General features: G+C 43.2%; 1 protein-coding gene across 3 annotated transcripts in view; it reads right to left on the bottom strand.

The window, feature by feature from the left end:
* Positions 1 to 15,945, bottom strand: part of SYNJ2 (synaptojanin 2) — a 153,353-nt gene that overhangs the window by 111,802 nt on the left and 25,606 nt on the right. For 2 of the 3 annotated variants that reach the window (XM_056567094.1, XM_056567091.1), the window contains exon 2: positions 2,980 to 3,066. In XM_056567094.1, coding sequence (XP_056423069.1) covers positions 2,980 to 3,066 — 87 coding nt within the window. Of the gene's footprint in view, positions 1 to 2,979; positions 3,067 to 15,945 lie in introns of those variants that run through there. The other variant, XM_056567092.1, reaches the window with a different exon arrangement.

Below are 15,945 nucleotides of genomic sequence, written 5' to 3'. Positions count from 1 at the left end.
AGTCCAATAGGGATGCATTTTCCCCCATCTCTCAAATCTGTATGCAGAGAAGATCATCAGAGAAGCCAGCCATTATCGGAGAAAGAATTATCAGTAGCCTTCCCTACACTAATGACACCACGCTATTGGCAGAAACTAAGGGCTATCTAGAACATCTGCATCTGGGAGTGGAGATTGCTTAATTTTTTTCTTGAATTGTTACTACACAATGGCCCTGATTTACTAAGAGTGGAGTGTAGTTTTCTTTGTGGGTTTTATTTCCCTACAATCTTATTTCCACGGAATTTAATAAGGTTTCCCTACATTTTGCACTTTTCCGTACATTTTGATTCTTTCTACACATGATCTGATCTGTGGAGGGTTTCTCAGCTGAAATCCACCAAATTTTCTGTGGAAACCTTAGTAAATATGTTGAGTTTTTGTGAAAATGTCGGGAACACGCCCCTTTTAGGTTTTTCTCAGAATCTGATGCACAACCCAACAAACTATGTCGGGTTTACAATAGTAAATGAGGGCCAATGAGCCACCTTACATAATAATAATCCTGTAGCCCAGAAAACCTCTTTAAAAAGGAACACCGTGTCAAGATGGGTTTATATAAAAAATTTTAAGAAGACCAAGACCATTCCTAAGATCATCCACTTCAGTATTAATGGAGAAGAATTAGACATCATAAACAACTACAGCCTCCTAGAACCAGTGATAAACAATGTGAGGTAGAGGAGAACTTTAGAAATCTGCTGATCAAGTGCTCCAGTGAAAGCAGACGTGGAGAATCCTTATGTGCTGACATGTGTTCTTATATACCAAGATTAGATTTAAGCTATGGTGGCCACATATGGGTGGAAAAGTTGGTTGGAGAAAACAAAAGCTGTGGTTCTGGAGAAGATTATTGAGGATAACTTTGACTTCTAAAAGAACAAACCAGATAAAAGATTAAAAGGGGTTCTCCGGTGCTTCGACATCTTATCCCCTATCCAAAGGATAGAGGATAAGATGCTTGATCGCGGGAGTCCCGCCGCTGGGGACCCCCGGGATCATGCACGCAGCACCCCGTTTGTAATCAGTCCCCAGAGCGAGTTCGCTCTGGGACTGATTACAGGCGACCACCGGGCCGGCGGCGTGTGAAATCACGCCTCCGCCCCCGTGTGACGTCACGCCTCCGCCCCTCAATGCAAGCCTACGGGAGGGGGCGTGATAGCTGTCACGCCCCCTTCCGTAGGCTTGCATTGAGGGGCGGAGCGTGAGGTCACACGGGGGTGGAGGCGTGAAGTCTCACGCCGCCGGCCCGGTGGTCGCCTGTAATCAGGGCCGGAGCAAACACGCTCCGGGGACTGATTACAAACGGGGTGCCGCGTGCATGATCCCGGGGGTCCCTAGCGGCGGGACTCCCACGATCAGGCATCTTATCCCCTATCCTTTGGATAGGGGAAAAGATGTGTAAGCACCGGAGAACCCCTTTAAACTGAATATGTCCTTGGAGACTCAAATGATAAAGCATTGACATATTTTGGGCATATCACAAAAAGAGAAAGATAGAGAAAGTCATCATGCTAGGAAAGACAGATGTTGCAAGAAAGAAAGATCTGACAACATAACCGCTGGAGATATGAACCTATCAATGCACAGTCATCCGGCCTCAAACAGAACACACTGAGAAGCTATCCAACAGTAGACAAAAACTTGATGTCACAGAAAATGTTTCACATTGGCTACTATGTACTTGACTTTGATATATATTCAATGCATCATTAAGTATCTCTGATTTTTGATCATTTATTCAAAATAAATAAATGGTCTTCTATAAGTAAAACACATAGGATTAAGTAATTATCAATCATATATTCTGAAATTAGGATGAAAGGCCTCATACAGCAACCGCAGAGGTTTAACTGCAAAGTGGCCATGCTGACATTTTTAAACATAGCCAAACTATGGTTGCTACATATGGCCAAAGTCAGTCAGCATGGATAGCCTGTACCACCTGGCTGGTATCAAGTAATAGCCTCCGTTACAATGAACACTATGGAGTCTTCATTATGTTTCTCCATATTTGAGAAATCTTAATTAACAGCAATAAGCATATGATAACCTTTAGTGCACTGCTTTACCCGACCCTGTAACTACTTTTCTATATCAATATTTATAGACCTCCCCTGCAGTGACATAGTGCAATCCTACTCTGAAACCTCACGCTTGTGTAGTAACATCTTTGGCACACTGTAATAACTTACAGTGTTGCTGTGCAAGCTAGGAGGTTTTCGAGTGGGACTGCACTATGTCACTGTAGAGAAGACATTGATCAATGGTTTCCTATGAGAAACCATTGGTCAGTGTAAAAGATCAGTGTTTGCAGTGTTATAGACCCCTATGGGAGCTAGAACACTGCGCAAAAAATAAAAAAATAAAAAAGTGGAAAAACAAGTTAATAAAGATCATTTAACCCCTTCCCTAATAAGTTTGAATCACTCCCCCCCCCCCCTTACCCTTTAGAATAAAGAGAAGGTGTAATTTTTACCATAAAATGTACTGTGTAGAAACAGAAGCCCCCAAAAGAAACAAAATTGCATTTTTTCTTTTGTCGCACAATTACTTTTTTTCCGTTTCATCGTAGATTTTTGGGTAAAATGACTGATGTCATTACAAAGTAGAATTGGTGGCACAAAAAATAAGCCATCATTTGGATTTTTAGGTGCAAAATTGAAAGTTATGATTTTTTTTTAAAGTTAAAGAGGAAAAAATGAAAGTGCAAAAACAGAAAAAGCCCTGGTCCTTAAGGGGTTAAGATTTCTCAAAAATGGTGCAACTGAGCCACATAATCAAGGTACCATAATGATCAGTGTAACAAGAGCTATTACTCAATACCAGAGGGTTGGTATGGGCTAACCTCCTAAAATGTTCCCTATAATTACCTATCTGCATGGACATCAGTGTCTTAGAAAAGAATTCATAACATTTAGTTAAAATAAAACAAGTTACCTGATTTCAGCTGAAGCACCCCCAGACATCCATATGCCTCCTGCAGTCTCTCATATTGCCCTTTAATTGCTTCCTTTTCATCAGGTGCTAAAAGAAATAAAAGGAGAATTTTACAACTGAGGGTAGAATAGAAATATATCCTTCTGTTCTGAGAGTCTAGTCTGCCATGACACGATGCTTGAAAAGAAGTTAATACTTACATTAATCACGCTAGTAAAGCGCACTCGATGACCGAGTGCCAGGGTATCATACATACCCAAGTCTATGCTGGGATAGGCAGGGTAAAGGGTTACATGTGGAAATGAGCAACCCCATTCTTCAGGTGGAAATTTTCAAGCGGATTTTCCATTCACAAATTCCACTTCACAAATTCCGAAGTGTGAATTTGTGAACGGAAACTACACTACACTATATACATTTTAGTAAGCGGAATTTCTGCCTGCAATTTCAAAGTGGAGTTGCAGGTGGAAATTCCGTAGTGTGAATTTAGCCTTACAGTGGGAGCTCCTCTTGCTTCAGTCTGTCAGCAGACTTTAGAATATTTTTAGTTTTTAAATAAAAAGGTTTTAATTCATAGATTTAGGTAGGGCTGGGCGGTATGACCAAATATGTGTATCACGATATTTTTGTAACTTTTGGCGGTTCCACGGTATATAAGAGTATTTTTCACCCCCCCCAATCATGTGACCTGCCAGCACTGTTCTGCTCCCCCCCAATTAATGATCAGCCCAGCAGGGTAGTACAGATGTCAAGCACTGCCCTCCTCCTCTTTGTTGGGGGCCGCCGGCGATGGAACTCACTGTACCCCAGTGGTCTCCAACCTGTGGACCTCCAGCTGTTGCAGAACTACAACTCCCAGCATGCCCGGACAGCCAACTGCTGTTCGGGCATGCTGGGAGTTGTAGTTTTGCAACAGCTGGAGGTCCGCAGGTTTGAGACCACTGCTGTACGCTGTATACCTATGCCCGGGCTGCAAAAGAAAGAAAATAAACTTTAAACTTACCTACGTCGGCCTTTCGCTGGGGACGGGAACATCGGACAGCAGTCAGCCTATCACCGGCCGGAGCCGTCAGCCTATCACCAGTCGGAGCTCTGGTCGGCTTCTTACATGACAGTGCGCTCAGCCTATCACTGGCCAGGGCGGGACATCGCTCCGGCCGGTGATAGGCTGACGGATGTCCGACGTTCCAGTCCCCAGCGTAAGACCGAGGTAGGCAGTTTATTTTCTTTATCTTTTGCAGCCCGGGCATAGGGATACAGAATACAGCAGTGGTCTCAAACCTGCAGACCTCCAGCTGTTGCAAAACTAGGAACTCCCAGCATGCCGGGAGTTGTAGCTTTGCAACAGCTGGAGGTCCGCAGGTTGGAGACCACTGGCGTACAGCGAGTTCCATCGCCAGCGGCCCCCAACAAAGAGCAGTGCTTGAAGGTGACATATGTGAGTAGTACCCCGCTGGGCTGATCATGAATTGAGGGGGGGGGGAGGAGAACAGCGCTCGCGGGTCACATATGATTAGTTCCCCTGATGTGGGGACAGCACTGCACTGGGCTGATAATTCATTCATTCCCAAGGGGGAGGGGCCAAATTCATATCGTGCAGCCCAAAAATTTCGGCATTCAGTATGAACCAGTATACTGCCCAGCCCTAGATTTACGTTTAGTTCCTATACTGAGCAAGGCAAAAAGCTATCAGTCAATGGCAGGTCTGGCCCCTCATAAAGTCCACAGATCCGGGATAAAACAATGAGACGACTACTGGGCTTGGCTTGTGCTGCAGAAAAAAAATACAATAAGTGACAGTACTGGGAGTAGGGTCTCTGCCACTACTTTATGCCATCCTCAGGGCAGTATACAGTTGTGGACAGATACAATGTATCGCTGTCTTCAACCTAATTGGGATAAAATCTGTTCCAAGGCAGCAGCTTCTCTTCCATAGGAACAAAGGATCTGGTATGTTGAAATCCAACAAGCTTGGTCCACCTTGTTACATGAAGGTCCCCTGACTCTTCCCATATAGCAATAATGTAGGGAGGGTCTGGAGGGTCCATTCACATTAGATCCCAACATTTACTGTAGACCTCACATGTAAGCAACTGATAAGCAGCTGTAAGCAGGCATATGCTGAACAATTAAAAAGACAAGCATGCCTTTAACCATACTATGTCTATTGACAGCTGTTAGATCAGCTACTAGATGTATACATCACTTGTCTCTAAAAAGTTAGCAATACTTGCCCTTCTAAAAGGTTTGCATAAGATTATGCAGCAATGCTTTTAGCTTTCTTTTAATTGTATATTCTTCCACTGTAACAGGGTTATGCAGCACAAAAGCCTACCAAACAGGATATGAAGTCATTGTAAAACCAGCCGAACATGCATTGCCTAATATTCAGCATACTGGAGATTAACCAAGAGTCAGAGACTTAAAGTAATAAACATTTAAGCAAACAAGTAATCCAAGGAATATTGTTAACAGAGTTGCTGTAACAGTTGCCTCATTTTTATTGTTCATACCATAGTAAAAATAGTTCAAACTACTATATATAAAAATGAATGACACAGACGTAGCACAGAAGGATCATATAAAAGCTTTATATAAACATAAACATACACACGCAGACTACATGTACAGAGCCCCATGTAAAGCCTATAGACACATACTCCGCTATGCCCAAAAAGAAATTCAGCTCTAAATCAGAGGTCCATAATTAGAATATACTAGCGGAGTAGCCGGTTTTTCCTTCCTAATCCTTGTTGAGGAGGAAAAACAACAAAAAGGAGGAAGCTTTTGACCTCCTATCCCGTCCTCCTATCCTGTCCTCAGGTGGGACTGATTAGTGAAGATATTATAAGCTGAAAATAGAAGGGGACATGGCTTTGTGGGACTGGGTGGGATTTGCAAGCCAGACCGATGCACTAAAAGGGTAGATAAAAAAAAGGGGTAGGGCTTAACCCCTTTTGGACCAGGCCATTTTACACCTTAGGACCAGAGCGTTTTTTGCACATCTGACCACTGTCACTTTAAATATTAATAACTCTGGAATGCTTTTAGTTATCATTCTGATTCCGAGATAGTTTTTTCGTGACATATTCTACCTTAACATAGTGGTAAACTTTTGTGGTAACTTGCATGCTTTCTTGGTGAAAAGTCCCCAAATTTGATGAAAATTTTGAAAGTTTAGCATTTTTCTAACTTTGAAGCTCTCTGCTTGTAAGGAAAATGGATATTCCCCCCAAAAAAAATTTTGATTCACATATACAATATGTCTACTTTATGTTTGCATCATAAAATTGATGAGTTTTTACTTTTGGAAGACACCAGAGGGCTTCAAAGTTCAGCAGCAATTTTCCAATTTTTCACAAAATTTTCAAACTCACTATTTCTCAGGGACCAGTTCAGGTTTGAAGTGGATTTGAAGGGTCTTCATATTAGAAATACCCCATAAATGACCCCATTATAAAAACTGCACCCCCCAAAGTATTCAAAATGACAGTCAGCATTTTAACTCTTTTAGGCGTTTCACAGGAATAGCAGCAAAGTGAAGGAGAAAATTCACAATCTTCATTTTTTACACTTGCATGTTCTTGTAGACCCATTTTTTTTATTTTTACAAGGGGTAAAAGGAGAAAATGTATACTTATATTTGTAGCCCAATTTCTCTTGAGTAAGCACATACCTCATATGTCTATGTAAATTGTTCGGCGCAGTAGAGGGCGAAGGAGCGACAAGGGGATTTTGGAAAGTAAGTTTTTCTGAAATGGTTTTTGGGGGGCATGTCGCATTTAGGAAGCCCCTATGGTGCCAGAACAGCAAAAAAAAAAAAAAAAACACATGGCAAACCATTTTGGAAACTAGACCCTCGGGGAACGTAACAAGGAATTAAGTGAGCCTTAATACTCCACAAGTGTTTCACGACTTTTGCATATGTAAAAAGAGAAAAAAAATTGCACTAAAATGTGTGTTTTCCCCCCCAAATTTCACATTTTTTGCAAGGGTTAATAGCAGAAAAGACCCCCCAAAATTTGTAACCCCATCTCTTCTGAGTATGGAGGTACCCCATAAGTTGACCCGAAGGGCACTACGGGCGAACTACAATGCTCAGTAGAGAAGGAGTCATAGTTGGCTTTTTGAGAGCAAAATTTGCTAGGGGGGCATGTCGCATTTAGGAAGCCCCTATGGTGCCAGGACAGCAAAAAAAAAAACACATGGCATACCATATAAGTAACATGTGTGCAAAGTTTCATGCTAATATCTTTAGCCGTTTGGACGTGATGCTGGAACATACATACACACACACTGGGGGATATTTATCAAAGGATTTAGACTGGTTTTTCCTGTCTAAATTTGTCGCACAGAAAGTCGCTGTCTAAATATGTGCAACTTTTTAGGTTACTATAAAAGACAGTTTGATCTATCTCCTCATTTAATTTTAACTTCAAATGGTGTCCAAAGATCCTAGTTGTGGACAATCTCCTGCCTTTGCCACCTCCACAAATTAAACCATGCCCTGTCAATGCTGAAGTTTTTAATTCTTTGATTTATATCCTATTAGCTGATTACTTATTTTTATCTATATTATATATGCTTGATTCTTCCATATGTAGTAATTTTCATGCTCACACACGTCATAATCCAAAAATCACCAAAACAATACATCAATGCAGAACAGACAATGGTGATCTATTGCACACGCAACAATATACTGATCACCTGCACCGAACACAACACACAGCAGGTGCTGCCAAAATATGGCTCTTGTCTAGTTGTCTTTGTTAACCTCATGCTCCTGGAATGCCAGCAAGTCAGAAAGAACAGCAACTGAATTAACAAGACGATTTATCCTATAAATTACTAGCTAGAAAACCCTACAGCAAATCAATACAAGAACACGTCATCACATAGTTACAGTACAATGGTAAGGAAAGTGACAGGGTTACTTTAGGAAATATTTATACACAAAATAACCTGGAAATGTGTAATGTGTCTCTAGAGTTTGGCAATCCGTCCTGAATATGGGAGAAAGTTGTGTGTAGGGCTGGGCAGTATACTGGTTCGTACCGAATACCGAAATTTTTGTGCTGCACGATATGAATTTTAACCCATACCGCAATACCGGTTTGGCCCATCCCCCTCAGGAATGAATGAATCAGTCCAGTGCTGCGCTGTCCCCACATCGGGGAACTAATCCTATGTGACCTGCGAGCGCTGTTCTGCCCCCCCCCCAATTAATTATTAGCCCAGCGCTGTCCCCATCAGGGTACTACTCACATGTCACCCACAAGTTCTGCCCTCCTCATCCTGTTTGTTGCGGCCGCCGGTCCGCAGGTTGGAGACCACTGCTCTATACTGTACGCTATGCCCGGGCTGCAAAAAACAAACAAAATAAACTTTAACTCACCTCCCGTTAGTCCGGTACCGGCCTTACGCTCTTCCTGGGGACAGGAACGTCAGACAGCCGTCGGCCTATCACCGGCCGCAGCGATGTTCCGCCTCGCCGCTGATAGGCTGAGCCCACTGTCATGTAAGAAGCCGGCTTCTTACATGACAGTGGGCTCAGCCTATCACCGGCTGAGGCGGAACATCACTATGGCCGGTGATAGGCTGACGGCTTTCCGACATTCCCTTCCCCAGCGTAAGGCCGACATAGGAACATGGGTTAAAGCTTATTTTGTTTACATAGGGCATAGGGATACCGCACAGTATAGAGTGCCAGCGCCGGCGGCCACAACAAACAGGACGAGGAGGACAGCGCTTGCGGGTGATATGAGTATTTACCCCGATGGGGACAGCACTGGGCTGATAATTAATATGAGGGGGCTAGGAAATACTGTTATATACCGTGGAACCGCCAAAAGTTTAAAATATACCGTGATACACACATTTGGTCATACCGCCCAGCCTTAGTTGTGTGCTACAAAGTAGAGGTTAAAATGTAATATTTGGGTGAAGGAGCACAAGCCGTCTAGCCATTGGTTTAATTGGGATCATGCGCCAGGACAATCTGCCTATGAAAATACAAGCAGGCATACAAAAAGGGGACACAAAGCAAAATTTAGCGACATAAAAACCTAATAATAAATGAAGATAATTTAACTAATTTGTCCATTCCAGTCTTATTAAGTGAATTGAAAACCTCCCAATAAATATCTAGTATAACTAATAAAAAGTCTATGAACGCCTCCAGTGCTCCCACAGTGCCTCCGGTGTTCTGCTCCGGTCCCCTGCAGCGTGACTGTCGTCCACAGAAGCACCCGGGCCCAGTGTGTCATACTGCAGCTCTGCCGAACACTGGCTGCAGGGATGTCCCCCCTCCGGTGTTCTGCTCCGGTCCCCTGAAGCGTGACTGTCGTCCACAGAAGCACCCGGGCCCAGTGTGTCATACTGCAGCTCTGCCGAACACTGGCTGCAGGGATGTCCCCCCTCCGGTGTTCTGCTCCGGTCCCCTGCAGCGTGACTGTTGTCCACAGAAGCACCCGGGCCCAGCGTGTCATACTGCAGCTCTGCCGAACACTGGCTGCAGGGATGTCCCCCCTCTGGTGTTCATCCCGTTTAATACATAACAGTTTTATGGTATGGCTTGTTAGTGATGTTGTGATACCAAGTATGTACAGGGTATATTTTTCCAATAATAAAGGCCTTTATAAAATATATTTTTTTTTTTTAACTACACTTTTACTAAATAAAAATCTTCATACATAATAGCAGAAATCTACATTAGCTTGTAGCTTCCACAGATGCACCAGACTTAAGAGCAACAACAAAAAACGTGGTCTCAAATGGCTGGAGGTGCTCAACCCCAAATGCAGTTGTGCATTTATAATAGGGGAGCAGATCCTGCCCTTGTAGTCCGTTGCTAGGGGCGATCCCCAGCATAAAAATGAATACAATGGAGGATGCCTGCAGCGGACTACAAGTGCCACAATAGAATCCTACACCAGATAGACGGTGTAGATGTGAAACAATTAGAATTGTACAATACAATACAGACTTAAGAGGCCAGTACTTCCTTATAAGGCATCTCTTGGTCCAGTGCACTTTTGACATGTCCTAGAGATATGTAAAAACTTTTCATTGGTCCGGGTGGGAATGTTCAACTGATCGCTAAAACTAGCAGGGAGAGAATTTTATTTACAAAAAAAAAAATAAAAAAATTTGACAGTCCCCATTTAAGACTGGTGGTTAAAACATTACTCTTAATTCCCCCCTCACCAACAGGTCATAGAGCCTGACAGACATTAAAATGCACGATTTATACATCTTCAGTTTTAAAGTCTCCATATTACCGTACTTATGTCACATTATTATTCTGCAATGCTCTCTTATTATACTGTGCAACATTATGTAATGTTTTTATATGTTCATCTAAGTGGACAATAAAATGTTTCTGCAAATGAATAAGCTTCATGTTATACAGGGTTATGCCTGTACACACAGAGACAGACTTGCAGGACTGTGTTACCACTGCTCCTTGTATGTCCGGCCGGTTCTGGATTAGGTTCATACAGTCGGGTCCATAAATATTGGGACATCAACATAATTCAAAAATATTTGGCTCTTTACACCACAATGGATTTGAAATGAAACTAAACTTTTATTAAATCTTTTCGTATTACAAACAAACCAGACCAGGGGGCCTGGCAAAATGTAAACAGCAAAAACAAACACTCAATCGAGCATAACAACCCAAACAATGGGTGGACAAATACCATCTATCAGAAACAGATCATTGTATGAAATAAAGTCCAAAACCTGTGGAGATAATAAGTGAAGCAAGAATCTTAAGAAAACATCACATAGTGTCAACGGAGTCTGTATCAAAACACTAGTCTCTTGCATCTTGGTGTGGGGAGTGTTATGGGAGGATACCCACTGTGCGGGACACCAAAGGAGGGACTCAGCAATAGGAGGCGGGGTGTTGAAAGAGATGGGTCAATGGTCCATCCAGGGTGAAGTAGACTAAGGTTATGGAAGGTGGCTATACTGGGAGGAGAGCCAAAAGGGACCAAATCTATGGTAGGATGAGTTCCCTAGCGAAATAATTTTCTCATAGGAACATGTTAGATTAAGGGATGCTATGACATCTTTCACAGATGGTACATTAGGAGTTTTCCACTCCCTCGTCACCACAATTTTTACTGGGGCACACATGATACACAGGAGACCTCTATATCTATGAGGGAACCGGTCGATGCCCATGAGAAGTAGAATTTGTTGAGGAGACCAATCGGAAATGAAACTAACTTATTAACTTATAAATTATATATTTTCAATTATGTGAAGCTTGCTTTTTACCAAATACTGTATACTAAATTATGAGAGAAATGAATACCAAATATGAAGCATACAGTCAGGTCCATAAATATTGGGAGATCGACAATTCTAAATTTTTTGGCTCTGTACACCACAATGGATTTGAAACGAAATGATAAAGATGTGCTTTAACTGCAGACTGTCAGCTTTAATTTGAGAGTATTTACATCAAAATCAGGTGAATGGTGTAGGAATTACTACAGTTTGCATATATTCCTCCCACTTGTTATGCTAGGTTCACATTGCGGAATCTCCAGGCAGTAAATTTCCGCCCGGAGATTCCAAGGGCGCTAGGACCGTGCGAATGCTGCAGTCTCCAATAGACCTAGCCTTAAGGGGCCAAAAGTAATGGGACAATTGGCTTCTCAGCTTTTACATGTCCAGGCGTGTGTTATTCCCTCATTATCCCAATTACAATGAGCAGATAAAAGATCAAGAGATCATTTCAAGTGTGCTATTTGCATTTGGAATTTGTTACTGTAAACTCTCAAGATGAGATCCAAAGAGTTGTCAATATCAGTGAAGCAAGCCATCATTTGGCTGAAAAAAAAAAAATACATCAGAGAGCGAGCCAAAATATTAGGCATGGCCAAAACAACTGTTTGGAACATTATTAAAAAAGAAGGAATGCACCATTGAGCTCAGCAACACCAAAAGACCCGGAAGACCAAGGAAAACAACTGTGGAGAATGACCGAAGAATTCTTTCCCTGGTGAAGAAAACCCCTTTCACAACAGTTGGCCAGATGAAGAACACTCTCCAGGAGGTAGGTGTATGTCTGTCAAAGTCAACAATGAAGAGACGACTTAAAGGGGTTCTCCGGTGTTTAGACATCTTATCCCCTATCCAAAGGATAGGGGATAAGATGCCTGATCACGGGAGTCCCGCCGCTGGGGACGCCCATGATCTTGCACGCGGCACCCCATTTGTAATCAGTCCCCGGAGCGTGTACGCTCCGGGTCTGATTACGGGCAACCACTGGGCCAGCAGCGTGTGACGTCACGCTCCGCCCCTCAATGCAAGCCTACGGGAGGGGGAGTGATAGCCGTCATGCCCCCTCCCGTAGGCTTGAATTGAGAGGCGGAGACTGACGTCACACGGGGGGCGGAGGCATGATGTCCCTAGCGGCTGGACTCCTGCGATCAGGCATCTTATCCCCTATCCTTTAACCAGAGTGAATACAGAGGGTTCACCACAAGATGTAAACCATTGGTGAGCCTCAAAAATAGGAAGGCCAGATTTGAGTTTTCCAAACGACATCTAAAAAAGCCTTCACAGTTCTTGAACAACATCCTATGGACAGATGAGACCAAGATCAACTTGTACCAGAGTGATGAGAAGAGTATGGAGAAGGAAAGGAACTGTTCATGATTCTAAGCATACCACCTCATCAGTGAAGTCAGTCACCTGACCTGAAACCGATTGAGCATGCATTTCACTTGCAGAAGACAAAACTGAAGAGAAAATGCCCCCAAGAACAAGCAGGAACTGAAGACAGTGGCAGTAGAGGCCTGGAAGAGCATCACCAGGGATGAAACCCAGCGTACGGTGATGTCTATACGTTCTAGACTTCAGGCTGTAATTGACTGCAAAGGATTTGCAACCAAGTATTAAAAAGTGAAAGTATGATTATTATTCTATCCCATTACTTTTGGTCCCTTAACAAGTGGGAGGCACATATGCAAACTGTTGTAATTTCTACACCGTTCACCTGATTTCGATGTAAATACCCTCAAATTAAAGCTGACAGTCTGCAGTTAAAGCACATCTTTTTCGTTTCATTTCAAATCCATTGTGGTGGTGTATAGAGCCAAACATTTTACAATTGTGTCGATGTCCCAATATTTATGGACTTGACTGTATGCTTCACATTTGGTCTTCATTTCTCTCATAATTTAGTATACCGTATTTGGTAAAAAGCAAGCTTCACATAATTGAAAATATATAATTTTCAAAAATTAAGATAAGACACATAAAAGCAGTTGTACATTGATGTATTTTCTGTTTCATTTTCCCCGTATGGGGATTATTAGTCATTTCAATAATTGTCATTGACCGAAAGCGTCAAAGAAAACAAATTTCCAGCTCCAACAAATAAAAGCTGCCAGACCCACTTTAGCCTACAAGGGTTCAGAAGAAAAAGAATTCAATTATTCTTTGTTCACCTGTCACATGAGAGATTAAACAGCTGCTGGAAATCTCTTTACCTCCCATATAACAGGACTAGACTTCTCTGCTTCTCCCGGTAAACGAAGGCTGTGAAAACCTACTCCAAGCCATCTTTGAGCTTCCTGAATAGATATGTATTTGAATTATTGTAATACAAGGTCTACAGTTCACATCTGCGTTGGAGCTCCGTTTGCAGTATCCGTCAAAATAGCAGGACTTGCATGGAAAAAGAAATATTAAAATAGTGTTTTTTTTTTTCCTCCACTCAAATCCTGGAAAAAATTAACTGACATCAGACAAAACACGAAGGGGCCCTTTAAAAGTCAAAGAGATCAATTAGGACACTGTGGTGCCCATTGTTTTATTTATTGTTTATGTGTGGTCTGCCATGAAGCTCCGGAGTTCAGAAACACTGGTGAACTTAGCCATACCTGTACTTTCAGGGAACTTCTCAGAATAAGGCTGGGTCCACACTACGTTTTGTCCCATACGGGAGCGCATACGGCAGGAGGGAGCTAAAACCTCGCGCTCCCGTATGTGACCGTATGCGCTCCCGTATGCCATTCACTTCAATGAGCTGACCGGAGTGAAACGTTCGGTCCGGTCGGCTCATTTTTGCGCCGTATGCGCTTTTACAACCGGACCTAAAACCGTGGTTGACCACGGTTTTAGGTCCGGTTGTAAAAGCGCATACGGCGCAAAAATGAGCCGACCGGACCGAACGTTTCACTCCGGTCGGCTCATTGAAGTGAATGACATACGGGAGCGCATACGGTCACATACGGGAGCGCGAGGTTTTAGCTCCCTCCTGCCGTATGCGCTCCCGTATGGGACAAAACGTAGTGTGGACCCAGCCTAAGCTTAGCAGTATCTCTGCCAATAACATGACACGGAATTTTTCACCAGTTAGTATCTTTTTTCTTTCAATTTTCTCTGAGCACATCACTAACTGCATATCCTTGCCTCTTCCCTCTACACAGACTTGTATAGGCAGCTTGTAAACTGATCCCTCAGTGAGCAGAGAGTGCTCAGCTGCAGCAGATGATTGTCTGAACAGGCCATCACTTGCGCTCATCCATGAAGGTTGGGTCTGAAGCACGCTGAGAACAGGTAAGTGGACAGGGCCCCAAACAAGAGATTGTGGGGGTCTCAATTTTTAAACCCCCTGTGATCAGGCACATAACCTTTATTCTATTCCCCAGACTACATTTAAGGATTTCTAAAAGATTATGAAAAAAACTCAGTTAAAAAAAATATATATAATAAAATAAAAGGGTGGGTTTGAAAGGAAAAAAAGAAAAAAAAAAAAAGGCCCAAAAAGGATAAGGTGCAGTAAAACTTCGCTTTTATTTGCTAAAAGCTTTTTTCACATTTTTTTTTTTTTTACTTTTTATGTCCCCACTGGGACCATTTTTGCAATCTTTAGATTGCTGATACTGATCAGTGATATACATAGGAATACCACTAATCAATGTTACCCGCAATCTACTCCTCTGGTCTGTTGGAAAGCAGACCAGAGAAAAAGATGCCGGGAGGACGGACAGAGGCAGGTGAGGGGACCTCTGTCCGCCATCTTGGATGATCAGATCCCCACGTTCAGTATTGATCATGGCAAATGAGGGGGTTAATGGCGGACATCAGCGTGATCACTGATGGCCGCCATTACAGACGGGTCAATGGCTGCTTATAGCAGCCATAACCAGCTGTGCACGATGTGAGCACCGTTCTGGTGCTCGCGTCATGTATAGGAGGTAAATGTACGTCTTGATGCATTAAAGGGGTACTCTGCCCCTAGACATCTTATCCCCTATCCAGAAGGTGGGGGATAAGATGTCTGATCGCGGGGGTCTCCTGCAGCACCCACTTGTCATCAGCTGCATGCCTGATAACTCACGCGACAAGGGCCAGAGTATTGTGACATCACAGCTCTGCCTAGGGCTGGGCGGTATGACCAAATATGTGTATCACGGTATTTTTTTTAAACTTACGGCGGTTCCACGGTATATAACGGTATTTTCACCCCTTCCCCAATCATGTGACCCGCCAGCACTGTTCTGACACCCCCCCCCCCCCGCCCCAATCATGTGACCCGCGCGCGGTGTCATACCTTAGGGTATGTTCACACGTACAGGATCTGCTGCATATTTTCTGCAACTGACTTTGCTACCAATTGAAGTCAATGGTTGCAAAATATGGTGCAAGATATGCAGCAGATGCTGTATGTGTGAATGTACCCTTAAAAGGAAAGCTGTCAGCTTGCTCCTCCAGCACTAACCAGCGGTACTGGCTGCGTGAGATGCTGATCAGTTTGATGCCTACTGTGCCCGGATCCGCCCGTCCGATATCTTCGTTTTTCCCTATATGCTGATTAAGTACTAACTGGCACAGGCGGCGTTAATTGGCTGCAGTGCCGCCCAGCTCATCAATATTCCTCCCCTCCCTTCACCTCTCCCCGCTCTGTAATGAAGAGGGAGAGGCGGAGAGAGG

Source organism: Hyla sarda, chromosome 3 (genome assembly GCF_029499605.1).
Source record: "Hyla sarda isolate aHylSar1 chromosome 3, aHylSar1.hap1, whole genome shotgun sequence".
Taxonomy (NCBI): domain Eukaryota; kingdom Metazoa; phylum Chordata; class Amphibia; order Anura; family Hylidae; genus Hyla; species Hyla sarda.
The sequence above is the reverse complement of the archived record's forward strand: the minus strand, read 5'-3'. Positions and strand labels throughout refer to the sequence as shown.